Source organism: Corticium candelabrum, chromosome 1 (genome assembly GCF_963422355.1).
Source record: "Corticium candelabrum chromosome 1, ooCorCand1.1, whole genome shotgun sequence".
Lineage (NCBI taxonomy): Eukaryota > Metazoa > Porifera > Homoscleromorpha > Homosclerophorida > Plakinidae > Corticium > Corticium candelabrum.
The window spans coordinates 15,873,588-15,898,687 of NC_085085.1; the positions used below are offsets into that span (position 1 = coordinate 15,873,588).

General features: G+C 40.5%; 8 protein-coding genes and 1 long non-coding RNA gene across 11 annotated transcripts in view; 4 read left to right on the forward strand and 5 right to left on the reverse strand.

Moving 5' to 3' along the window:
* Nucleotides 1-1,322, forward strand: part of LOC134182290 (transmembrane protein 180-like) — a 5,254-nt gene extending 3,932 nt beyond the window's left edge. For 2 of the 3 annotated variants that reach the window (XM_062649688.1, XM_062649695.1), the window contains 5 exons: nucleotides 61-137; nucleotides 317-400; nucleotides 459-567; nucleotides 623-674; nucleotides 950-1,322. In XM_062649688.1, the coding sequence (XP_062505672.1) occupies nucleotides 61-137; nucleotides 317-400; nucleotides 459-567; nucleotides 623-674; nucleotides 950-1,119 (492 nt within the window). In that variant the 3' untranslated portion in view covers nucleotides 1,120-1,322. Of the gene's footprint in view, nucleotides 1-60; nucleotides 138-316; nucleotides 401-458; nucleotides 568-622; nucleotides 675-949 lie in introns of those variants that run through there. The other variant, XM_062649702.1, reaches the window with a different exon arrangement.
* An 83-nt stretch (nucleotides 1,323-1,405) lies between these two features.
* Nucleotides 1,406-1,973, reverse strand: LOC134178509 (uncharacterized). Its single transcript, XR_009969630.1, has 3 exons — nucleotides 1,846-1,973; nucleotides 1,642-1,785; nucleotides 1,406-1,571 (listed from the first exon to the last, which is right to left on the reverse strand). It is a non-coding gene; the product is annotated as an uncharacterized LOC134178509 (long non-coding RNA).
* A 692-nt stretch (nucleotides 1,974-2,665) lies between these two features.
* LOC134179061 (S-adenosyl-L-methionine-dependent tRNA 4-demethylwyosine synthase TYW1-like) lies at nucleotides 2,666-7,387 on the forward strand. Its single transcript, XM_062645967.1, has 20 exons — nucleotides 2,666-2,692; nucleotides 2,754-2,983; nucleotides 3,468-3,569; nucleotides 3,624-3,818; nucleotides 3,879-3,978; nucleotides 4,080-4,201; nucleotides 4,377-4,518; nucleotides 4,586-4,609; nucleotides 4,667-4,735; nucleotides 4,792-4,844; nucleotides 4,905-5,133; nucleotides 5,665-5,736; nucleotides 5,805-5,910; nucleotides 5,978-6,113; nucleotides 6,176-6,286; nucleotides 6,349-6,417; nucleotides 6,481-6,579; nucleotides 6,646-6,702; nucleotides 6,757-6,932; nucleotides 7,003-7,387. The coding sequence occupies exons 1-19, from the start codon at nucleotides 2,677-2,679 to the stop codon at nucleotides 6,919-6,921; spliced, it is 2,097 nt and encodes a 698-aa protein (XP_062501951.1). The 5' UTR covers nucleotides 2,666-2,676; the 3' UTR covers nucleotides 6,922-6,932; nucleotides 7,003-7,387.
* A 165-nt stretch (nucleotides 7,388-7,552) lies between these two features.
* Nucleotides 7,553-8,731, reverse strand: LOC134176781 (uncharacterized). The gene has a single exon (XM_062643443.1). It carries the CDS (start codon nucleotides 8,729-8,731, stop codon nucleotides 7,553-7,555), a length of 1,179 nt encoding a protein of 392 aa, XP_062499427.1.
* A 3,692-nt stretch (nucleotides 8,732-12,423) lies between these two features.
* On the reverse strand, nucleotides 12,424-13,833 carry LOC134182279 (nephrocystin-3-like). The gene has a single exon (XM_062649678.1). It carries the CDS (start codon nucleotides 13,437-13,439, stop codon nucleotides 12,921-12,923), a length of 519 nt encoding a protein of 172 aa, XP_062505662.1. The 5' UTR covers nucleotides 13,440-13,833; the 3' UTR covers nucleotides 12,424-12,920.
* An 11-nt stretch (nucleotides 13,834-13,844) lies between these two features.
* LOC134182268 (uncharacterized) lies at nucleotides 13,845-15,719 on the reverse strand. The gene is made up of 3 exons (XM_062649667.1): nucleotides 15,540-15,719; nucleotides 15,416-15,477; nucleotides 13,845-15,355 (listed from the first exon to the last, which is right to left on the reverse strand). The coding sequence occupies exons 1-3, from the start codon at nucleotides 15,688-15,690 to the stop codon at nucleotides 13,853-13,855; spliced, it is 1,716 nt and encodes a 571-aa protein (XP_062505651.1). The 5' UTR covers nucleotides 15,691-15,719; the 3' UTR covers nucleotides 13,845-13,852.
* Nucleotides 15,720-16,905: 1,186 nt separating this feature from the next.
* On the forward strand, nucleotides 16,906-21,053 carry LOC134180364 (uncharacterized). Its single transcript, XM_062647512.1, has 12 exons — nucleotides 16,906-17,396; nucleotides 17,800-18,014; nucleotides 18,090-18,235; nucleotides 18,294-18,414; nucleotides 18,482-18,618; nucleotides 18,678-18,705; nucleotides 19,037-19,198; nucleotides 19,297-19,370; nucleotides 19,845-20,004; nucleotides 20,059-20,216; nucleotides 20,282-20,402; nucleotides 20,471-21,053. Exons 1-12 carry the CDS (start codon nucleotides 16,916-16,918, stop codon nucleotides 20,948-20,950), a joined length of 2,283 nt encoding a protein of 760 aa, XP_062503496.1. The 5' UTR covers nucleotides 16,906-16,915; the 3' UTR covers nucleotides 20,951-21,053.
* LOC134180381 (large ribosomal subunit protein uL18m-like) lies at nucleotides 20,968-22,602 on the forward strand. Its single transcript, XM_062647533.1, has 5 exons — nucleotides 20,968-21,305; nucleotides 21,474-21,705; nucleotides 21,765-21,835; nucleotides 22,342-22,406; nucleotides 22,463-22,602. Exons 1-4 carry the CDS (start codon nucleotides 21,088-21,090, stop codon nucleotides 22,358-22,360), a joined length of 540 nt encoding a protein of 179 aa, XP_062503517.1. The 5' UTR covers nucleotides 20,968-21,087; the 3' UTR covers nucleotides 22,361-22,406; nucleotides 22,463-22,602.
* On the reverse strand, nucleotides 21,886-23,483 carry LOC134180371 (uncharacterized). The gene is made up of 4 exons (XM_062647521.1): nucleotides 23,281-23,483; nucleotides 23,143-23,220; nucleotides 22,781-22,861; nucleotides 21,886-22,614 (listed from the first exon to the last, which is right to left on the reverse strand). Exons 1-4 carry the CDS (start codon nucleotides 23,456-23,458, stop codon nucleotides 22,184-22,186), a joined length of 768 nt encoding a protein of 255 aa, XP_062503505.1. The 5' UTR covers nucleotides 23,459-23,483; the 3' UTR covers nucleotides 21,886-22,183.
* Nucleotides 23,484-25,100: the final 1,617 nt, after the last annotated feature.

Here is a 25,100-nt window from a genome sequence, read left to right on the forward strand (position 1 = left end):
TGTTTTCTTCACAAGCTGCAAGTTTAAACCCATAAATGAGTGATACTGTGTGTCTTGTAGCTTTTCTTAGCATCATTTATGTACATAATGGGATCATCACATGTCTTTTTACTGGTGCTATTCTTCTTTCTTGATCGGTAGGGTTTACTGTTGTATGTGCCTGTTTGTTTGCTGGTCTGGTCTTGATGCTGTGGTTTGGTTTGAATTTATACTTTATATGTGTATGTGTATATCATGTGTTTGTTTCAAATATGAAATACATGTAACAATACATGTAACAGTCTTTTGTATTGAGACGTGTTATTTTGTATTACAGGACGGTGCCAGAAGCAGTGTTTTCACTGTTTGTGTTGCCTTTGTCAGACATAATTGATGCAGATAGAATCACACACAAGCGTAGGTATGCTTACCGATTGTGAAGTCTGAAATTAGCTCACTTAATACCTGCTTAATTTTAGTTCGCCAATATCATCAACAGTATTTGGAACGAATGCACTGTTTACAAAACCAGCGCAGTCTCTGGCTCCAATGATTGTTGTTAGAATTCTGTCGTCATATGGCTACAGAGTATAATGTGTAAAACTAATTTTGTAGTTGTGTTCTTTATCTGTATTTTATCTAGAATCAAGGCTTAACTCTTGGAGATCAAGCAGTGAATCTGTCAGCTAACACGGGTATCAATAGTGTATAGTTTCTACAGTGCAGTGATTACAAATTATATTTGGATGGCTTTGGTTTTCATTGACACTAGAAACTTCAGAACTGAGTCGGACCAAATAAATTTTTTTCAAGATTGCCGTTACTATACTTTACTAAAAACACTTGATCAAAGCCTTATTTTGATGGCCATCTAGATTAATTTCTAGTATACCTGGCACGGTTCTGAAGTCTGTAGTGTGAACGTGGTATGAGTTTCTGGTGTAGCAAGTACTGGTACATTTTGTTGTAGGAAGTGCATCTGAGCTGGGGAATGTCATGTTTCTTATTTTGTGTGGAATACCGTTGGTGGTATCTTTGCTTCAAATAATGGTGTGGAGTCAGTATACTCTGAGAAAATCAACCAACACACAGGGACTACACCTGGAGGTAGGTGCAGAGAATTTGATTCTTGATGATTGAAACTTGATCAAGTGACTGGAAAAAAATTTACGAGTGTAGTGACTGTTTAGTTTATGATATACAACAGCATTGCAATTAAGAATCTTGTAAACAATTTTACTGATATGAAATGAGACTTGCAAGAATTTCAAGAGCTGGATAGCAGTGTCACAGATTTGATGTCAATTACAATAATTTTTGCTTTAATTAACTAACAACAGTCTCTTGTGACAATCTGACGCATTGTTTTAAATATAGATCGACTACTGTAAGCTTAGATTTTATCAACACAACCTCGTACCTTGGATATTTAATTAAAGTCTAGTAAGCTGATATTTAGTACAGTACACAAGAAATTCTCTTAGGAGACTAAGTCACGCGCAATCAAATCAGGAGGTATGCTTGCAGAAGTAGAGTGACTCCAAGTTTCATGGCTATATTATTAAACATGGTGTTCCAGGGGGTCTTGGCACCTTAACAAACAGACAGACGCAAAATTAATTAAACAGTTTATTTCTAATTTAATTTCACGATTTTACGTACCAGATGGTTGCATTGATTTTACCGTCGGTGTCAAATTCGATGTTTCGCCATGTCCGGATCCGTTTGTAGCTAGACTCATAGAAGGAGTAGGGACTTGGGATGTCAGCACCGTGGGTCCCAAACAACCTTGAATCTCAGCGTCCGCTGTAAATATTTATGAACAATATAGCTACGTAGATTGTAGATCAACTGCATTTGACTGACAAGAATTTGTAAGGATACTGCAAATTGGCTGTCGACAGTAGCAGTGGCATGAGATGAATTGGTGACCGAGGACTGTTTCAAGGCTGCAGAGGGATCCGGTTGGTGGCACGGTGTCGCACCCACGCACGATAGCAAATATATTCGGATTGGAAGTCGGTGTGAGGAAAGATTGAGTAAAACAGACTTCATCAGCTTTGCTACATTGCACGATAGTGTGGTTGTCGTAGGGCGTTGTACTATTGATGTCACATGGACTTTCATCCTTAAAACATGACGAACAACGTGCAAATGAGCCAGTGCTTGAATTGCGTGCTGAAACAAACTAAACTTTAGTACGACATTCTATTTGTAAGGTCGATGTGCTATTTTCTTGTGGTTTTCATTGCTACTAATGGAATTAGTGCTGTCAGATAGGCTAGTGTCACTCTGTTGCAATTACCTGTTGAATTGAGATGACAAATTATACAATTAATTAAATGAAAAGGTTGGATGGATTGGTTTGAACTGCTGCATGAAACGTTGGTACCTGTTGTTTTCATTGTCTCTGTTTTCCAAACGAGCGTGGATGGCTTCGTTGAATGATAGAGCTAGGGCAGAGAATGTGGACCGGCAATTGGTTTGACTGAATCTATTTGCTGGCTCCTTTGCTACACGTGACGTCGATCTCGAAGCTTCTGAGGGCATGCACTATTTTTGTACTAGCGGCTGCATCAAAACTTTATATTTCTTGCATGCACGTGTCGGCGCACGTGTTGCAGATGGGTGAGACTTTGACGTACAGCAAGGAATCCGAGGCTTTCAGTTATCCGGGCTCTTCATAACCTATCTGCAATGGCTGTGAGTTCAGGTACAGTACGTGTGGACTGTAGAGAAAGCAATAAAATTGTAAAAGGTTGTCTTTTTGTCAGAAATTAGTTTGTGGTTTACAACAACGTCGACAGTGTTGGCACTGTCAGTGGTTTTAGGTGTATTGCTCCCCCTGATTATATTGTGGCAGAATAGACAACGAAAACATCACAGCCGGTCTCGTTCTGATGTTCATGCAAATGTGAAGTTATGCAATGACTTTTCGAGAGTTGAAGAAATAAAGAAACGTTCTGTTAGAATCATCTATGCTACACAGACAGGAACTGCCAAGGTGAGACAATCGGTCCTTAACTATTAAGCGTTTAGATATCATTCTGTACTAATCAGGATTGAAAAAATTGATATACTAATCATAATACAGAAAATCAAGAAGCTATGTTCATGAATTCCAGAATAATGGCGAAGGAATCTAAATTAATTAATTAATTACTTCTATAAAGTAGTCAATCTAATCAATCGATTACTTAATGCAGTATGTGTCTACAAATAAATTATTTGCACTTTATTAGAATTAAATCTGGGAGCCAGCTTTGAGAATTTGAGTTCATGTGAAGGCAATATGGGGTTTTTGATCCTTTGCATGCTTGAGTTGGTACTCACCTCATTATCTTGCAGTGATTCAAGGAGTTTTCTACAGCTGACAAATTGTTTATAGCCAGCAGCTCATGACATCAACCTTTTTTAGTATTTTTATGCTAAGTTGGGAGGTGTGATATGACTACAACTGTCACTGTATAGAGATAATATTTCTATAGAGTTTGGCTGAGCATCTGTGTGAAGTCTTTCAAGGACATAATTGGTCAGTGGAAATTTTTAGAATTAGTGATTATGATCCAGAAGATTGCTTACCAGCAGAGGTAAAAACATAGTTGACATTTATGATAATATGGAACACATAAAGCTCTTTTCAGGTACACGGTGATCACTTATGTTTGTTTATCGTGGCTACCTACACTGATGGCCAATCAACTGATGATGCTTCCTGGTTTTGTAAATGGCTAGGAGAAGCGGTTGCAGATTTTCGTATGCATAAGTCTTTGCTGGATGGAATGCATTATGCTGTGTTTGGTTTGGGTAACTCGTTGTATGAAAGCAATTACAACAAAGTTTGTGCAGATAGTCAACAAACAGTTCTTTAATTGAAACTTATCAGAGCTGGTATTTAGGTTGCTAAGAACTTAGATGAATGGTTCAGTGTGCTTTCTGCCAAGAGAGTTGTGGCATTGGGTCTTGGTGATAACAATGTGGCATCCAGTGTTCACGGAGGTCAGTTGTATTAAACTTACTTTAAGACTAACATTAGTTAATTTGTTTGCACGTTGCTTATGTCATTAACTTTGTTAAAATGTAATTTTTAATTAATGAAGGTGTTGAGCAAGACTTTGCAGCTTGGAAGGACAAACTGCTGTCAGCATTGTTAGTATCTGGAAGTGAGCAATGGAGAAATGTTACTACTATTAGTTTGAATGAGCACAAGAAACAAAGCAAGGTAGAGGGACATTTTGTACACTCTGTCTTTATACATAACTGGACATTAGATTTTCATTTACACTTTTGAAATTTGATGACCACCACTGTTTTATATGCACTCTTGTAGTATTTTAACTAACAAAAACTGCATGCTGGTGATCTATTTACGTAGTGTTACTTCTTTCTCCTTACAGGATGTACACGAGGCTATTGGCGATGTGGTAGATGAATGCAATGACGAAGATGCTGAAGGTGATCAGAATGACTCCATAGAAGCACTGGTGGACTTGGAAGATATGGGAAATGTAATGGATGAGATGAAGAGAAACAAGGCAAGTAGATCGAAACAGTGGCTGTATCAATACTGGATCATCGGGTACTGATAAGTCTTATACGTAGGGAGCTGATGAAGAAGGACAAGAGAGTAGTAAGCAGTACAGTCAGTCTATTGCCACAGTCTTTTCGAGTGTAGTTTCTGTGATAGGTGGTGAGAACTCAGTTAGTGTTCGGGAAATGATCACACCGGCTCTACGGCAAAGTCTTGGCAAACAAGGTTATTGAGCCTTTTAACATTACATAACTGGACTTAGATGCTCACCTTTACTATAGGATATAGGCTCATTGGATCTCACTCGGGAGTAAAAATGTGCAGATGGACTAAGGTGTACTTTATCACGAGTTCAACTTTCTTTCTATCTATCTAACCATTGTCATGATTGTAGTCTATGTTGCGAGGACGTGGGGGTTGTTACAAGCATACTTTTTATGGGATCGAAAGTCACAGATGTATGGAAACTACACCTAGTCTTGCATGTGCCAACAAATGTGTTTTTTGTTGGCGGCATCATACTAATCCTGTGGGCACGGAGTGGCGTTGGAAGATGGACAGTCCAGAAGCAATACTTCATGGAGCATTAAATAACCACTACCAAATGATCAAGCAGTTTAGAGGCAAGATTAATTGAATTGCTGAATGAAGAATAGGAAGGCAAGTAGACAAAAACAAGAGACAGACATTAAGCAGGTGGACAGATGACAGAAGATGACTTTCCTCTGCAGTACAACCTTGATTATCCGGACTTTCGATTATCCGGACAAATTCTGTGCCCCGGACTTTTGCGTTTCCGGATAAAGGCACTATAATTTATTTCACTTTGTACTAATACGCTGTAGGTACAGCCTTTCACAAATGAGAGAATACATAACAGAGAACGTAATAATCTAATACAGTAAATAGGAAGCTGTTGATGACTCTTCTAGTGACATGAATGTACAGTAAGTGTCGAAACAGAGTGTGACCTTGCACAGTGGAGGAAAATTAGATGAATCGTGATATTTATCAACTTTTGATTATCCGGACACTCAATTATCTGGACTTCTAACCTGTCTCCAGAGAGGTCCGGATAATCAAGGATGTACTGTATTGACTAAATCTAGCATCTACAGAAAGAAGTAGGCTGAGATTTGCTGTACTCTCTATAGGAGTTCCTGGAGTGAAGAAGGATCGATTTGATGAAGGAATGATAGTAAAACACTGTGCTCTGTCATTGGTTGGTACGTATACTGTACAAGTTCATTATTTCATCCGTTATTAGATCACTGGAATACTTGATCATTTACAGGTGAACCTATTATGTATCCAAGAATAAATGAGCTTGTGTCATTGCTTCATAGCAAGCATATATCTACATTCTTGGTTACCAATGCTCAGTTTCCAGATTCCATAAAGTTGGCAGTTTGGTTTAGTGTAAAAGTGTAGAATTCTACATGCAACGTTTGCTGTAATTCTTTGTAGGAATTTATGCCCTGTCACTCAACTGTATGTTAGTGTTGATGCTAGTACAAAGGATAGTCTCAAACGGATTGACAGACCACTTTTCAGAGATTTCTGGGACAGATTTCTTGATAGTTTGTCTGCTTTGAAGGAGAAGGTACTGTTTGTGATGCCATTTCTACACAATATAATACACAAATAACCCATTCTTATATACAGGGTCAAAGGACAGTGTATCGTTTGACTTTGGTTAAAGCATGGAACACTGAAGAGTTGGAAGCTTATGCTGAACTTATCTTTCGTGGTATGCCAGATTTTATAGAAGTGAAGGTAGTCTTTAGTCATACACATGTTTAGCTGATGTCTCAATCGGTGTGCTTGCTGTGTAATAGGGTGTCACTTATTGTGGAGACTCTAAAGCATCTTCCCTCACTATGAAGAATGTTCCATGGCATCAAGAGGTCACTTTAAATCATATTGCTGTAGTGTGAGTACACTTTTGCTGATGCTTGGTTTGTAACCAGGTAGTATCTTTTGTCCAGAAGCTTGCCGATTTGTTACCTGACTACGAGATCGCTTGTGAACATGAGCACTCTAACTGTGTTTTGATAGCTCACAAAAGGGTACAACATTTACTGAAATGATGACTTTCTATTACAGTCATTTTCTTATGAATCTGTCATATGCAGCTCTTTATTGAAGGACAATGGCACACATGGATAGATTATTCCAAGTTTCACAAATTGGTAAGTGAAATAGGTGTAATGCTGCTTGAGACACTAAAGAGTCTTGACTTGTAGCTAAGTGAGTATGAGATGTCTGGAGGGAAGAAACCGTTTAGCACAACTGACTACATGGCCAAGACACCTCAATGGGCACTGTTTGGTGATCCTCATCATGGATTTGATCCATTAGAAACAAGATGGCAAAGGAAACAAAAGGAAAAGGATACTTCAGTGCAGTGACAGTTGCACTGGTGAGTAGATACATCTTAATTAAATTATAATCGTTGGATTGAAGTTTATATTGTACGCGACGATCGGCAGGTAACTGGAAACTGGACTTGCTGTTTGTTCTAAATCACCTCATCATAATTACCATGGTGACAATTGATTGAAGCTACAGTCCTCATAATAGTGTATGATCTTACAACCAAATCTAACAAGAAGAGACTTACTGCAGCACGTTTCTCTTGGCAGTTTATGCTTCTTAGCATATCTATTACTTGCATACAATGATCATATACACTTGGTTAGGGAGCATTAACAAGCACACAAGAATTTGTTAAGTTTGCATTAGCTAATGATGATATGGAAATGTGGCTTTGATATCAGGTTGTTTTTTCTAAGAAACAATTGCTGTCTTGCACACAAAGCCAAGGAGGAGGCCATAAATACAGATAGTGCTCTAAATGGATGGTATGAACTAAAATGCTATTTTGCCTTAATTAATTATAATCTAAAATGGTGCTGACAAGGGCTCACGTAGGCGGGAAGGGTCTGGCTACGCGAGACTATGACAAGGGTAGGTATCAACTTTCAGAAATGAACAAATTTAATACAATTATTAACATTATCAACACAAACAAATTGACCATTATTGCTGACACAAACGAAGTTCATGTTGATTGTTCTCTACAGCAAAAATTAGTTCTGCATTTGTTTCTAACACTTTCAAGAGGAATGCTGTTGCAAGACAACTTCCATATTCTTCATAATATTTCAGTGTGGATTTTTCAGTGGCGTAGCTGGTAACCACTTTAACAAACCACACATTCAACATATCCAAGTGTTTGTCTGTAAAGCGGAGAAACTCGTATCCCTCCATCTCGTCCGCATCTGTTGTTTTACCTGTACCAAGACGTAGGTTACGTTTCCTCTTGGTCCAATCATCAAATGTCGAGCCAACACGAGCAAAATCTTCTAATTTCATCTGGCGGTCAATGACCTTCACTTTTGGGAGTTCGGGATTCGATTGTGGCAAATTTGGAAGTGATTTCAAAATGTACTTATCTTCGCCGATTCTAAAAGTTATTTTACTAACGGATTCACACTTTTCGAGCGTACGAAGAGTCTCCTTCACCATTTTGTTGCAGAATGAGATGCCTTCTGATGACCATTGATGCAATTGCACTATGTAATCAGCAATTTCGGTAACACTCATCGGTTTGTAACAGACTCTATTCAACTTGTCAAGAATGGCGTCTTGAAGATGTAATGGTGAAGGCGTGCTTTTGTACTCTTCCGGCAAATACTTATCGAGCCATTCATATTCATTAGCATCATTACGCGGATGAGCTGCACCAATAGCTGCGCGAACGTCAAGCTTTAGTTTGATCTTGGAATCTGGCGATATCCATGGTGTGTTGTCGTCGCTTTCTGTGCTTTCTCTTGATATCGAAGGCGGTGTCATGACAGAGCCCATCTGTACTGTATCAGGGTTTCCAGCGCATATTCCAGCCATAACCAAACAGCCACGTTTTGATACTTGGTTTGTCTCCTTCACACCAACTCTTACTGCTTCCAAAAACTGAGAGACTCCTACGCCACCTCTTTCCAAAAGTTTAAATAGACCGACTTGCACATTGTACTGACTATTTGAATTGTCTGAAAACTTCAGCTGGGTGGACGTACCACCAAAGAGTGGCACTTTTGTTGCTGTCTCTGATTTCTTTATTTGGAAAGGAGAGAATTTGCATCCAAATTTTTTCATTAAGACTTTCTTGACAGAATCGAACTCAACGTCATCAGCCGTGACAATTACAACGTCTAACATTTTTCCTGTATCAAATACGAACGAAAATGCAAACAACAAAAACAACATCTAGAGGCTACCGTAGCCTACGTGGACGTTTAACTGCCATGGGCTCTAGTCTAGCTAGATATAGCTAGCTAGCCCTTTCCGTGCACTCAGAGGAAGCTGAAAATTATGAATGTGAACAGGCCTTGTGCGTCTAGAGTCTCTTCATAAAGATGATCTACATCATGGTAGTGCACAGAAAATCCCACTGCATACGTATTGAGCGCTTTCACACACGGGGTTACTTTTAGTGGTGGAACACGAGAAGGAGAAGCAATTTTGACTTGCCGCGATCGATTTCTAGGGCGTGTCTTTGCAGATATTATGGCGTGTCTCCGCTTAGTTAGAGCCCTATACTGGGAACCACAGGGTTATCGTAAATCCTAGCCTTAACCCAGTCTTAAATCGCGTTAACTTGTGGTTACTGAACTTGCGTTCACACGACTAGCCCAAAGATAGCCCGAGTTAGCTACCCCTAGTTAACTGTGTGTGAAAGCGCTCAGTGTGTCATTTGGACATTCTAGAACATTTATCTTCAAACTCGTCCTTTTTGCTTTTGCACTACCTAATTAATTAATTTCTTAATTAAATTGTTAGAAACGTGTAAAATACGTCAGCGCAGCTCGTTTTAATAGAAACAAAGCTCACCTCGTTTTAGTGTACCGGTAGATCGTTGGGGAATAGACCGGCCTAAATAAGATAAATAATCTATATGCATATCTATATATGACACATTTGACATTGAAATTAACTATTGTGCATACGTACCAGACTCTGACCGTTTGCCAATATCAGGATGATCAGCGGGGTTCACCGATTCTACTGATGCGCGTCCGAATACACGTTCAGCGTCAGCTCTACAGCCACGTTCGCAAAGAGCGTTGATTAATTTACGTCGGGTAGCTTGGCTAGCTAGATTGTTGTGCCAGTCTTCAAGCATTTTTCTTGTTTGCCCGGATGGCTTCGAAATTTCTGTTTTCATGTTTTCAATTTTTGCCACGGTGAACATGTCAGGATCAAGCTCAGCTGCCAGATCTTCCCAGTTGCTTTGTACATTGTCTTTCTTTGCCACGTCACGAATTTCTGTACGTGTTACTTCATCATCCATTGTCTAGCTTCGAAGCACTGGAAAAACCAGAAAATAATCCCAGAACTCGCTACAAGCTGAAATATGGTAAACGAGTTGCAACGTCGTGTAATTACCAGGGGCGCATTTCTCTAGTCTCCACGACCTAATCCGGTCGAGACTTGAGTGGACCTCTTCCGGATTTCTATCTAGCTCCACAACCTAGCTAGTACGGTCGAGCTCATCCTGACTCCACAAACTAATCCACCGTCCCACTGGATTAGTTTGTGGAGTTTGGTCGATCGAGCTCGACCGCGGATTAGGTGGAGAGAAATGCGCTCCAGCTAGAACTCTAGCTAATTTTTTAGTACTCGCCTCTATTTGGATATCACACGCTATGTACTGTTTAACTACAGTTTTCAGGACAGAAATGCCGAGTGACGCCTTGCAGCTTTTTTATTGTGCATGTCTAGCTCTGCCGGATGTCACATATCTTATAACTTATCGGCCGGTTTTTTGCACCGAAAATCTAGCGTATGTTGTTTCTGCGACTACCAGGCACAAACGCTGTGCCGTAGTGCAATGCAGTCAAGCTCAAGTCTAGTAGCCGCTCAATAATTAGACGAGCAAGTTCATGTGATCACAGCTCTCTGCACATCTTTGCATGTATAGCAGCTAGAAATAGAGTTCAGATTGGCAACATGGCTAATAGGCTACAGTCTTGCAAGCCGAGACCCCTATACTAGTTAGAAACTGCATTCTAGACCCATGCATGCACCTGCGTTGGCGTCTATAGGGCGTAGGCCGCGTCTAGATAGCCAAGTATGTTTCCGAAATCCCCTTTTTGGTTGTTGTCTCTTCCCTACCATTAAAACACATTCTTGGGATTAGAAGGTAAGCGTGGAAAGGCCGAACAGCCTACTATCTGGAGGCATTCTCGTATTTTTGGTCGCTTCTTTGATGACTAGAACACTACTAACTTTTTTAGCCGCAATTGACACTTTTAACTAATTAACCACACAATTTACCCTTACCTGGGCGATTCACAACTTGCAAGCAAACGCCGTGTGAAACTGCTACTCAATGCAATCACTAAATATGCACATACCAACGATGGGTCAAAGTGTAACTTCCACGTTCGCGAAGTCTTGTCGAGCGCGCGCCAGAGGCTGGTATCTGGTCTTTGAGTGCTGTTCTAGTGCACATTTAGTACGCCAAACAATATAGAGCATATGCCATTGTCTAGAGAACTTTCTGTACATCTTAAACAAATCCATTAATTAGTAAGGTATCGTGATCTCTGCATGATATTGCTCTTGCAATCCTTGACATGCCTGCGCAGGGTGTGTTAGGTTTCAGTGGTAGTCTACTTTAATTAATTAATTTTTTAATTTTAATTAATTAATTAATTTAGCTAGACAAGAGTAACAACTTCCTTGTTTAACTGTGCCTCCAGTTATCTAGATATGAATTGCTGGGTGCGGCATTACTGATTGGAGCAACGACGTGATCTCTTGACATATGCATCCGATGGCTCACTTAGACCTAGCGTTGAGATCGGCTAATTCACTCTGGATTTCTTAATATGAAGTATCCCTACTAATGAATAGAGAAGCACATTCCAGTGGTAATCCCTCGGCCGGTGTATGTAATCACGTGTCTCATCACGTGATAATTATTTGCATACACTGACGTTTTAGCCCAACTCACTCATCTCAGCTAGAGGTCTCCAATGCATTCGTCTAGCTAAACAAAGTGCAAACGTCTCCAGACTTGCATACTTACAGGTCAGTCGCTTCGTCCGACAAACAGACGCGTTGTCATGGACAATTAGTGCACGTTCCACTTCGCAAATTCCCATGAAGCGCCAAATTTATGTTGAAGACGACACAATAAAAGTGATTTTTGCAACTACACCGTGGCGCTCAGTCACGCACACCGACGTTCAAGCTGTCAGACTGCAGAACCACTATGCAGAAACACTGTGGAACAAGCAAAATGTTACAAGTCAGGTACAGTAGTCTCGCGTCCCTTTTCCCGCGACATACTTCCTAAACACGTACCGCATGGCGCCTGAATCCAGCAACTTCGAGCGCCTGGTTGTTGGTGGGTAAACATGCACGTGCAAATGTAGACTAGGCGTTGTTTCTATGTGCTAAACCCGTATGTAAAGCAAAGGACTGAACACCATGTGTAGAGGATGAACCGAATTCTCGTCTAGTAGCAGCTACCAAACAAAGAGAGGTGGAGCCCTAGGCTGACATCACATTCGTCTATATAGCTAGTGGTCTGTAATGACACCACTTCTCTCTCGCCTAGTGGTCGGAATAGCTTCATTTGTATCTGTATAAATACGGTCGTTCTGTATGGTTGTACGGCTGTTGGTCAGACGACGACTACATCCTTAGCCCAGATATCCGGGCCTCGGGTAATTTTAATTAGATAATGACATGGATCGCACGTGAAAATGCCATCATGTGAGAGACAGTGTACTAGAATTTCCAATAGCACGTACTTTGTTGTCTGTTTATATACATACCAATGTTACCTGGCCACCAGACGTATTTAGACAGTTTTATGATACGAAAACTATAGCGCATTCTATTGTATTGTATTTGTATACATATTTCTGCCTCTAATTTGTGTAAGTCGTGTTTACCCGCGCTGCCTAGCGCCCATAGAACACCCCTTGCTATATGTACAGGTCACTGTGATGTAGCACTAGATTATCTATGACAGACACACACGCCCGCTGTATGGTTTGAAAGACCACCTTTACACACGTTCATATGATAAACCGTATAACTGTTTGGGTACAGTAAGAAGCACTCTATCGGGTTTTAGAGCAGGATGTTGACAAAGCACTCTTTTTCCTAATTCAACTGCAGAATCTAAATAGAGGCATGACAGAACAAGTTGTGCTAACTATAGTAAACAATGCTGCATTATCTAGAGTAGTACAGTACAGTAGTCCTAATTTGTACAATACGTCTTTCAACAACAATACATACAATAGTTTGTACACTAACTAGAGGAATCAGTGTTTACACACTACAAATTGTAGTAGCTTTCTATTTCTAGTAAAAGCTGAGTATCAGTTTACTGGTTCATAATCTCAGTACGGTTGTCTAGGTATGTTTTAGACTGTTTGCAATCTCCTATAGCTTTGTATGCTTCAGCAAGACAGCCATATGTGATAGCAACTTCAATATGATGATTACCAAATTTCTGACATTTTATGCGAAGAGCATCTTGAAGCAATGGTATTGCACAGTCAGCTCTGCCGCTCCGAAGTAAAGCCATGGCAAGATCATGTTTACAATATCCAATATCCTGGTGATCAGAATTAAAGACTGCGGTGCGAATCTCGAGGCTGTAATCAAGGAGGGAAACTGCTTCTTGTAAATTGCCTCTTTGTTGTGCAACGTTACCCAATACATTTAATGTAATAGCCTTGTCTGAATGATTCTCAGGCAATGTTAGCTGTTGAATGCAAAGTGCTTCCCGTAACTGGAGTTCAGCAACAAGTGGCTGTTGATTGACCAAGTAAGCTCTACTACTTGCAGTAAGAGTCATAGCTGAGATAGGATGATCGTGTCCATAAATGTGTCGTCGCATTCTGAGGCTCTGTTGCAAACATCATTACAAAGCTTTCTCGGTATCAACATAACCAGGCTCCAAATATGCTCGGCCAAGACTAGCAAAGGTTTGAGCCAAAAGTGAGGTAAAGTAAAACATTAGTCCTTCTGTTTCAGTAATGTGTGCACATATTTTCATTGACTCTTCATAGAGTCTCTTGGAGTGATCATTTTGTCCAATATCGTGATATGCACGACCAAGGCTTGTTAACACAGAAGCCACATAAATAGTTTCGTATCCACACAAATCGACATACATGTTTTTACTTTCCTCAAGCAGGTGTATGGCTCGACCAATGTTTCCTTTATCTATGCATATGCTTGCCAGTTTCTTCCTTGCCTTAGCTCTTAGAAGTTTACAAGTTTCTCCTGCTAAATTAGCTTCCTTAACCGTCAATTCAGCATGCAAAGAGCTTTGTCTTGTTGATACAGGCCATCAAAGACATCAGCCAACTGGAGATAGCACTCTACTAATTGCACCCTTTGCACAGGAAGTACACACTTATACAAACCCAAAGCAGTTTCAAGACATTTCTTTTGTTGACAAAGCATATTTCTTGTGTTTAGCCACTTTCCAACTCTACATAGGCCACCAAGAGCATCAATTCCACTGGAACACAACATCCAAGCTTCTGCAATAACCTCTTGATTTGTCCCGCTGCATGAAGGTTGTTGTAGTATGTGCAACATGTGAGGAAGGAGTAAGAGTTGAACAGATCTGGCATGTGTTCTGTCAGAATCATCTTCTACTCTCTTGCTTTCTGCAAGGGGTGCCTCAAGTGCAGCTAATTTCCAGGAGTTTTTGTCTGGATCACTTCCCCACATCTGAATCAAAGCAACATGAGTGGAAGCGTGTACGTGGATATTATCAACATTGGAGAATAGAATAAGACTGCAGTTTCTCATTGTGAGCTTGTCTACTTGTGATGAGCTACCATAAAGAATATTTAAAAATACAAGAACAGCAGAGACAGGAAGTGAATGTTGTTGACAACAAACTGAAATCATTTGCAAAGCAAACTTTAGTCGTTCATTTGATTCTGTCATTTTCTTCAAGGCAGCCCAGATAGCAGCTTGAAGTGTGTGAGGATATGTCCTATTTTTCTCAGCCAAATATACTTCACTGTCTGCCTGAATGTTTTCACTCAAGCAATCTATATACTCACGCCATGACTTTCTTGTTTCTCTAACATGCAGTCCTGCACTAGCAAGAGAAAGAGGGTTGTAATCAAGTTTAGCTGCTAACTGAAGAGCACCATCTTCATTCTCACATTTTGAAATGCAACATAGTAGATCAACAGATTCACTTGGTGTGAGACTGTAGCTCAACTTTATTTCGTCTACTTTAGGATTGCCACGAGGCACCACACTTCTGTCACTCGTAGTTACCAAGATCATGCCTTTTTGCCAGTCATCACTGCCTGGTTCAGGCCAGTAGCCTGACAATAATTTATCTGTTGACCTCGTTAGGTTGTCAATAACCAATAGCCATTTCTTGAACATCTTCATACGATGTTTTATATTATCAGCCAAAATCTTGAGCCTTCGGTTAACATCAGTTATATTTACTGCAACATCTACTGCTCGAGGACATCCTATATGTTGAGCTAGTTCCTGAAGACTCGTGTCAAATTCTTCTACCGATCCTGCCTTCAGTACACCTATCATGTGCTGACGAGAGTTTTGTTCCTTCCATTGCTTTTCTACATATTCTACATATTGTCTACCTAACTCGGTCTTCCCACATGCAGGTGGCCCAGTCAAAAATGCATACAGTAAGGCCTCTGCAACATCTTGTTCATTTGACTGCTGTAGCTTGATAAACATTTGTGAAATGACCTCAATGTCTTGTGTCCTTGGTACAACATCATGAGCATTAGGTCTGTTCAGTGATACCTACAATTTACAACAGTTTGTAGCAACAACTCACAAAATGACTGTTAGAAAGAGACCCACTCGTAGTATTGCCTTAGAATTCTGTTCATGGATTTCTGTGGTCCACTCTTTTTCATCACGTTCTAACAGTCAAACTCATTAACTTTAATTATAACCTTGCACTTTGTAAAGACATTGACCCTACCTGTAAAGTAAGTGTGCAGCAGCTCCAAACCACTCTCAAACTTCATTCGCTTGAAAACGTCAAATAGGTATTGAGCTGTAGCTTTAGTCTTGACACCCAAATCACGCAAGAGAGCTTCTGTTGGACTTCCATTTTGCTTCCCATACTGCATATTGTACAGCTCCGCATCTGAAGCAGGAAACAACTCCTCCGAGTAATCTACCCCCAATTCCGCATACGCCAGTCTAGGTCCGTCCGTGACAGCGGATCCAACAAGTCCGACAGTTTACTCAAGAGTTTCTGCTCAAGGCATCTCACTTTGATTTCACTTGCAACAGGAGGTGCAGTAAACTTGTCTACGCTCCAGCGTTCTGCTGCAACTACAGCCGTCTGTCTGACTAATGCTACTGTACGTGTTCCTTTCAGCATCTCAGCGACGAACTTCAGCTCTGAAATCCTCTCTAGTACGGATAGCACACGTAAAAACGATCCAGGAGGCTTTCGAGGAAGGATACAGACGAACAGTTTCCTAATGGCTTTTTGCTGGCTTTTGTGCTCTACGATACTAGACAACATCTCGTACTCTTCTGCATCGATGAGATTGTCAGTAATGAGATGGTCCAACAGATCTGTAATGCGCACTGACTTGACCAAATCGGGTAGTTTCCGCCTCACAATGGTTTCCCGTTCTGGATCCCCCATAGCCACTTCAGACTCCCAAACGGTGCGGATCCACGTCTACTACGGCTGCGCACAAAGTAACCCGGATAATCCCGTTTATACGTTGTACTGTCTTGTACTTCCCTGTAGACTATATAATAGATAGTACGTACGGTGACTGGCCAAAGTACTACAGTAGACTACTCTACAAGCAACTTTTGAAATACTGCTTCAACGCAACTGTATTTAGATTGATTCTACGAGTCTAGAGAGCAACAATGATTGACATTACAGTACTTTGCTCTGTATCTAGCTAGATGGTATATTTCTATGGGATTAACCTTGTGCATAATAATTTTGTGTTGCCTAACTAGAGACTACTTGTAGGCATAGAGCAATGAATGTAGTACTTGACAGTATTGTGTCTAGCATTTTCAAGAGACAAAGATCTAGTTGACATCTAGAGCTGTACGCATGCATGCGTGAAGTAGTTTTGTCATGATCAATTTACTTACATGAGTTTCCCTAGCTGATATAGCTCTAGATATACCCTAGCGGGAGGACCCACACCGGCAGCGCGCGCCGTGCATTTACTCTAATAAAATTATTTAACTTAGGCATCAGCACACTGCACAGTACACACTGTACGGTGTACTGTACCCCAGATAGTGCCAGACGCCAATGTGGGCTCACGTTTATATCACGTGAACGTTTAGCTCGTGACGCGTAGACCCTGCATGTCCACTATGCGGTGCTCCGTTGTTTTAATGTTTCTAGTACTTCTCCACCAGGAAGTGGCTCTAGAAACCAATGTATCCAGCGTTCAACTTGCCGTTGAGGCAACCAGTGGGGCATTCACAGTATCAATCGACCAAACGACTTGGTTCACTAGCGGACCCGTCGCTGTACACCTTAATGGTGCCTGGGCATCTACTGAAGACGGCAGTCTAACTCTTCAAACTCACCGTGTTTACAATGGATATGACGCTTGGGGACGGCTCTCTGCGACAGAGCTAACGTGGAAAGCTAAAGGAGGCGTAATGTTTTACACTGTGTACAAGGAGTATCTTGAAGTGCCTGCAGTCGCGTTTGAACAAATTTACCCAGATGGTGCCGTAAACACGTCTGTAGGCGGGCCACTGATGAGCAGCTTTCCAACTGTCAATATAAATGGCGTAGAAAAAGATCAAAAAGGATACCTCACATATTCAGATAACGGTAAGTAGATGCAGTTAGATTCATCAACTAGAATGAATAAGACTAGAAGGCGTGGTTTAGTGCTTGATAGCCCGCTACAGCCATACACTCCATACTCTAGTACCAATACAGTCGCTGGTTGCATCAAAGTGTACAATGCAGTCAATTAACACTTGCAGGCTGGTGTACTACTTTGCATTGCTACCTACTAAAATCTAGGCACAGGGAACAACAACTGTGTCACAGATTTACCACATTTAATTAATTTTGCCAAGCATTAAAGACTGCATGCGCGTTCATAGGTTAAATGTTTAATTAAGTGACTGTGCACACTTGCATGATATGGTTATGGTGTTAATTAATTAATTAATTAATCTGCATGGTTTGTGTTCTTGCATGAATGAACTACTTTGTTCAACTGCAGTGGCAGCACACGTCAGTGTTGGTGACTGGAGCAATGCTGAATTGATTCCTGGTGGTGGTCCTGGAGGTTTTCCTCTGGTTGTATTTGATAGAAAGACTAAGACTGCTGTCGTCATGTCACCAGCCAGTCAATTCATGGCAGCATCACAGGGTGTGTGGAAGGGAATGAATGGACATAATTACTTAGGGTTTGGATTGTTAGGATCAATCACCCAGGTAAGAATTAGTACCAAAATTTGAATGTGTTGTCTTATTACTGTAGTCCGTGTGTTTTTAATTGTCAAATGACAGATTCCCTTAGAATTTCATTATGAGACAGTATTCTATGTTGGAGCCGGAACAAATGCAGCCATGGAGAACTGGGGAAAGCTAATGATGCTTCGCTATGGAAAAGATGATTCTTTTCGTCAAGCTGATTTTTCTATCAACTATGTTGGGTAGATCTATTTCAACGTGTAATGTTGTACATATAGATATGTTTGAATCGTTGTCAAGGTACTGGACAGACAATGGTGCATGTTACTATTACGATTCCGACAAGGACAATTATGAGAACACTCTTATTGCAGTAAAGAACTATGCTGACGATGTTGGCTTGCCATTTCGATACTTGCAGGTACACGTACAGCTGTTGTAATTTTTTACCACATTTTGGCGTCGAGCTAATCGGTCTTTGCACACAGATTGATTCTTGGTGGTATTTTAAAGGCAATGCCAATGGTGTGAAGAACTGGACTGCTATGCCTGACGTTTTTCCTCGTGGAATTGAGTATCTTCACAACATGACTAGTTGGCCTATATTTGCTCACAACAGATACTGGTATTAACCTGCAATGTAAATTTTAGTGTTTGTATTGAAGTAAGCACCTATTCTCATAGGTCTACAAACACTGACTATGCAAAACAGGTTGGATTGTAATTAGACATGCTATAATTCAAAGTGCTTTGAAAATGTGATCAAACAGTGTAGCTTGAATTGAGAAATGTGTTGTGTCAATGCTTCAATTAAGAGACAGACAGAAAGGTTGATGGTATAACAAGCAGGTGAATGGACAGACAGACAAACAAGCACAGAAACAGACAAACTGGCACAGGAAATTAAAACAGATAAACAAATAGACATGATCAAATTTAGAAATGTAGCAACATTGTATTTGTTGCAATCTATGAAGTATATGAATAATACAGAGTCTGAGAAAAACATGGTTTTATTCATGACTAAAGTAATCAGTGTTTAGAACGGTGGCCAGTTTGACTTTATTGTGGAATCTAATGCTGCACTACCAGTTTCTGCAGAGTTTTGGGATTACCTAATATCATCTTCAAAACGCGAATGGAATCTGTTTGTTTATGAACAAGACTGGCTTGATACCGAGTTCAATACACTAAAGGCGTTGCAGGTTGGCAGATTCTAGTAGTAAATTAATTAGTAATTATCACAATGTCGCTATTTTAAAGCTTGATCAATGCTGCAATAATCCAATTTTTTTGGTTGCAGGAGAATGCCACTCTTGGTCGCATGTGGCTTAGGCAAATGGGTCAAGCAGCTCAAAAATATGGTCTCACTATCCAGTAGGCGTGTATTTTGTACCATAAAACCGTCCTTCTTTGAATAAACGCCGAAGTGTTACTTTCGTGGTACTTCTAAAGCCTGTGTTTATTTAATAAGAATAGTTGTATAGGAGGCATCTAGCACGTACATTCATGCTGCAGTCTTAAGACAGCTAATTGGGAAAGTTATATAGAAAAATCTGTCCATATTTAGTCCAACTAAATAATTCTTACAAAAGTTATTACGCGTAAAGCTGATTCCACACAAAGATTGCAAAATGATTAATGATCCAGTTCAAAACCAGCCAGGCTATAGGTGGACACACTTGTCGGTCAGTAAACTGGTATTCCTATATTTGGGCTAATGAAATGAGGTGTCTATTTTGGGCGGTGTTTATCTCAAGTACGGCGTTTAAACGAGGGCGGCGTTTATTCAAAAGCACCGTTTAATCGAAGAAATGCAATTCTTACAAGTTGTCCGTTGTTGATTAACAGGTATTGTATGCCCTATCCAAGGCACCTTCTACAAAGTCTGGAAGTTCCTGCAGTTACACAGACAAGAGCCAGCAACGACTACACTGCTGGAAATACTCAGTGGAGGATTGGTGACACAAGCATTTTGAATCATGCTGTTGGCTTGGCACCATTCAAAGATGTAAGCATTACTAAACAACACTGTGTGTTTCCTATATTGAATGATATGTTTTAGAACTTTTTTACTAATTCAACTCAGCCAGCAGGTTGCCATTCAACTCATCAGGAACCATATCCACTTCTTCAAGCAGTCGTTGCCACATATTCTACCGGGCCAGTTGGTCCTAGCGACCACATTGATGCCGTCGACAAAACCATTGTCATGCAGACATGGTTAGATTATAGACCGAGACTTCAGTCTCAAATTGTAAAACTAATTAGATTGTCTATATTATCAGTACATTAGATGGACAAATACTGAAGCCGACTAAACCAATGAGGACCATTGACAGGTCATTTATACAGAGAGCATTTGGCTCAGGTGGACCATCTGGAGAAGTGTGGACAACACATAGCCAAGTAACAATTATTACACATATTCTTTAATTAATCTGTGCGTGTCATTATGAGAGACTTTTTGGATACAGGTATCTGGTCTTCATTGGCACCATGTGTTTGCTGCAGATCTTGTATCAGAATTTTCTTTTTCACCTAATGATCTACTGGATTTTCATCCTCCGACACAATCTCCCACATCCTGGGTTGCCTACCCTCACAACATGTCTTCAAATCCAATACCGTTTGATCAGTCTCATCCGATCAAGTTGCCAGTATGTGGTCGAGCAGACTTTGGTCTGTGGCACATTGCACCTATGTTGGAAAATGGATGGTTTCTCTTGGGTGAACTTGATAAATTTGTTCCAGTGTCTCAACAGAGGATCATTTCGATTGCTACAACTAACATAGAGATCCAAGTGGAGCTGGCAGGCGTGCCTGGTGAACAGGTTTCAATTTCCTTCTGGAATCCATCTTCCTCGGCATCTGGTGGAAAAGTGATGAAACATGCATGTATCATCTCAGGAGGTGGTTTGGTCACCCTAGCGGCTCCGGAAGGCACTTGCAGCTAACTTTGCACATCTAGTATGATTTGCATAAACAAGTTTGCTGTGTTACCTTAGTTTTTGCGGTGATGTTCTCTTGATGTAAACGACGTTTGTTAGCTATGCATAACCGTCACGTTTACAGCGGATATCCCGTATACTAAATGGCAGCTCTAGTTGACCGTTTGAGCTCTTCTAGTGCTACGCTAGGAAGATTATTATATGTTGTAGTTAGAAGAAGGTTATCAGGTGAGCCTAGCTCTGTTTGCCCGTATGTCAGACACTACAAGAATAGGAATCCTCGCAACTTGGAATTGTTGGGACTGGAACAAAAGACGAGAGGCTTCGAGACTGAGAGGTCGCGAAGCGATTATTATCACAGGTCATTGTTTGCTTGGTTAGCTCTTTAAGTTTCATATTTAGGAATAACTTGTGATACCGAGATTGACTTATTTCAATGTATGAAGATCAATATTATGCATGTGTAGTGGCTTACCTGAGATAACCGTGCTCTTCCATTATGATGATGATGTGTCGTTGTTGCTCTCAGACTAAAGTTGATTCTTACCAATAAACATACTTCTGCTGTTGTGAATCATCGGACTGGTCAAACTGTTGTTCAAGCTTCAACCAGAGAATTTGCAATTGCCAAGCATCTCTATAAAACTTGTGATGTTTCAGCTTCTAGAAACATTGGCCAAGTAATGGCACATAGAATGAAAGAGTTTGGTATGACTCGTGTCTGGTGGGAAAGATCCAAGTCTGATCGAATTAGTCAGAAAGTACTTCCAAAATGGCTTCTCATTGTGCACAAATGATGAGACTTTCATTGTGGTTTTAGGTAAAGGCATTCCTGGAAGGGTTGCAGAAGGAAGGTATTCAGCTAACAGAACCCAGACAATTCCATTTGCTGTGAGTCCTTTGGAGAGATAGCAGATACTGTAAGAACTGTGTGCAGTAGCATGAGTTTATTCTCTTCTGTAATGTTCTTAAGAATGAGGGATAGTCATGATCTGGTGATTTGATGTTATACATAAACAAGAGATAAGCTACCTTTATGCTTTGACACCCAAATTTCTGCTACTACCCGTAGATTTTCAATGTAGACTTTATTAGTACATGTATATTAAATATCACCTCTAATTATCTACGCTTTCAGTAAGCTGCTCTACCTAGTCATCTAAGTGTTCAACAAGGATGCCTCTTTGTTTCATCGTAGCGTAGAAAAAGACTTAGTTAGTCACCTTGTTTTAATAATTATTAATTGTCGTGTTGTATGGGAGTTGGGGTTGAATTTGGAGTTGGCGGTACAGTTGGGGTTGGACATTTGTAGGAAAACATGTTGGTAAGCATCTTTTTCATTCGATAGTGGTGCCGCCTCATCTTTTCAAGTCTGGCCAAAATGTACTGTCTTCTAGGTTGGTTTTGACTTATTAATTGCATATTGATATGGACATGGAATGTTCTGGAGTTGAGAATTAAGGTTTCTTTTTTGGAATCAGTGTAGCCTGCCACCAGATAAGACTTGTTTGGTTGCAGATGAGGACAGGGACACTGTGAGATCTCCATTTCAGGCAAAGTGATATTGATGGTCTCTCCTGGGTGAACTTTAATTGAGCAAGGAGTAATGATTTCTGTAACACTGGCTGTGTAGCCTGTGGCAGTTTTGCTTGTTATTCTCAGAAGCAGTCCTACAAATAAGCACAGCAAAATGGTGATAACGTTGGGAAAATTGTATATTGAGTTACACATTGTGACATAGCAGGAACTAGGCAAATGCATTATACTGAGTGTACATGTAGGTGGTCTAATCCTCTCAATTGGTTTTTAATTAAAGTGATGCCAGTTCTTACATACCTGCTGTGTACTTTCGTTGACAGACTAAATCTTCACTAGTTTGAAGTAGCTCTGTTTTGTTCTTACAATGCAGTGAACAGTCTGCAAGAGAAACAAGGTTTGATAAAGCTAAAGCATAATCTCATTGATATAGCTAAGACAAGACTGAAAAGCATTGCAACTTCCCAACATTTAACATGCTTGTCAATTATTTGCATGGTGGGCATGGTAAGAGATGTTAACAGGTGCTAGGGGGTAACTGGGAAAGTAGATGCCACCGACCATAACAGTTTGTTGAACAGTATTAGAATCTATTTAATGATGATGAACATGATATGCATGGCTATAATCTATTCAGGAACATTCAACCATTTGGTGCTTACCTTTCTTTGCTCTTGCGTGGTGAAAACTTGTTATTTTACCACTTCTTGTGTCATTCCCTGTCATTAGCTCCTGATGATCTGTAATCATTCAAGAACAGTCTTCCTAATTTATTCTCCAGTAGAAGACATTTGTATTACTAATAGCAGGTTCATGTCGGCTTCCGTGTTGCTTGGTTGTCACTTCCTCTGAACTGTCAGCCGCTGAACAGTTACGTTCTTTTGTCATTACCGTTTCTTCAGTTGATTTAATCTCTAGATGTTTGCACTCGATCCAGTAGCTGAAGACAGAGATCAGGAGAAAATAAGCAAGCTTCATCTTGCAACCAGTTAGAGATGAATGTTCTGCTGCAACTGACCTCTGACCGGCTGTGCAGCTGATTATGAGTTAGAGAGTAGGCGTGCACGAATAAAGACCTCCAGCCGCGCTGGCCCGGATTCTTATCCATTAATTAATTTACTTCGTTGAAAGTCACCACTTTGAATGGTAACTACACGTTTGAAGCAAAGGCTATTGAGAAGGTTCGTCCGCATTGCATTTAGTCGATTAAAACAGCTTATTCTAACTTCAATTCTGCCTTTCAATCTGACACGTATTCACCACGTGCACGTGCTAACATAATGTCATTATGAAACGCCCAGCATTTACGTTTTCACTCAAACAATTGTAGTCGGGCAAAGTAGACAAATTGTTTATCTTGCGGGTGCGAGGAGAATTAATCGAAGAGCAGTTGACCGTTTTCCCAGAGACGTACGTAATGTTTCAAGCGTATCTATACGCAGACACGAGTGATTAGAGACGAACGTATCATTGGCGACAATCGTCCGATCTGGACGACAAAGGTCAAACCGTCATTTACACATGCGGGTTCTTCATGATCAAAGGGCTAGAGGGTGTGTAGTTCCACAAATAATGTGGGTCGAACCACACGAGATGGCTAAAAGTGATGCATGCACTACGTGCCCGTAGTGTAGAAATTTTACCGTGCTGCTTTTTTATTTGTGGTTGAAAGTGACGTTGACTGATTGGTAGTTATAATTAACATCCCTGTATTGGAAATCGCGAATGCTCTTTTCAATTAATTAATTAAACCACGTGATGGTCAGTACTATTAGCGCACGCTATCCAAAATGGGGCGCCGATATTATTGTGACTATTGTGACAAGTCTTTCGTTGACACTCCGGCCGCCCGGAAAAGGCATTTGGATGGGGCGAATCACCAACGATTGAGGAAGCTCCACTATGACAGTATTCAATGTATTGCTTGTACTTTAGAGCTAGACACGGTGGACACGTGTAGTCTGACTTGTTGTCTTTCTCTCAGCTTCCACAACGACGGAACAACGAGTTTGTAGAAGATTTCAGCAGACAGGTCAGAATCAGCTTGACAGCTACGTGGGCGGTAGCTGTCACGTGTCGAATCAAACTCGAATTCTATTCGTGTCCATTATGCAGACAAGTGCTGTGCATGAGCCTTTGGCGTGCAGGAATCCCAGTCACGTGCTTTATGGGAGTCACGTTATCTACTTTGATAGCATCACATTTTGATAACTACATAAAACTTTCCAATTGTTTTATCCCAACGCTTCTTTGAGACATTGTTGTGGCTGTTGCAGGGATTCAATAATGTTTTAGGTTGTTAGGCTAGACACAAGTAGGCAAACAATACAACAAAGGCTGCTAAGTAGCAAAGCTTTATTCATCATGCATGAGATGCATACCCTTTACTTTTTAATTAACAGTTTGCGTCAACGTTGTACAGTACTGCTCAACTACTAACTAATTAGGTTTGTAGACTATCATTTTACTGAAAGTTCATCCATGCATCCAGCCTTCTTTTTTATTAATCACAGGTTGTGATGTCCCATCCTTGTGTGTGGTATATTGTTTGTCTTATCTGATGATTGTAATTATAGTAGGCATAAAGAAAGGGGTCTCCTGAGTTCAGCACATCTTGTAC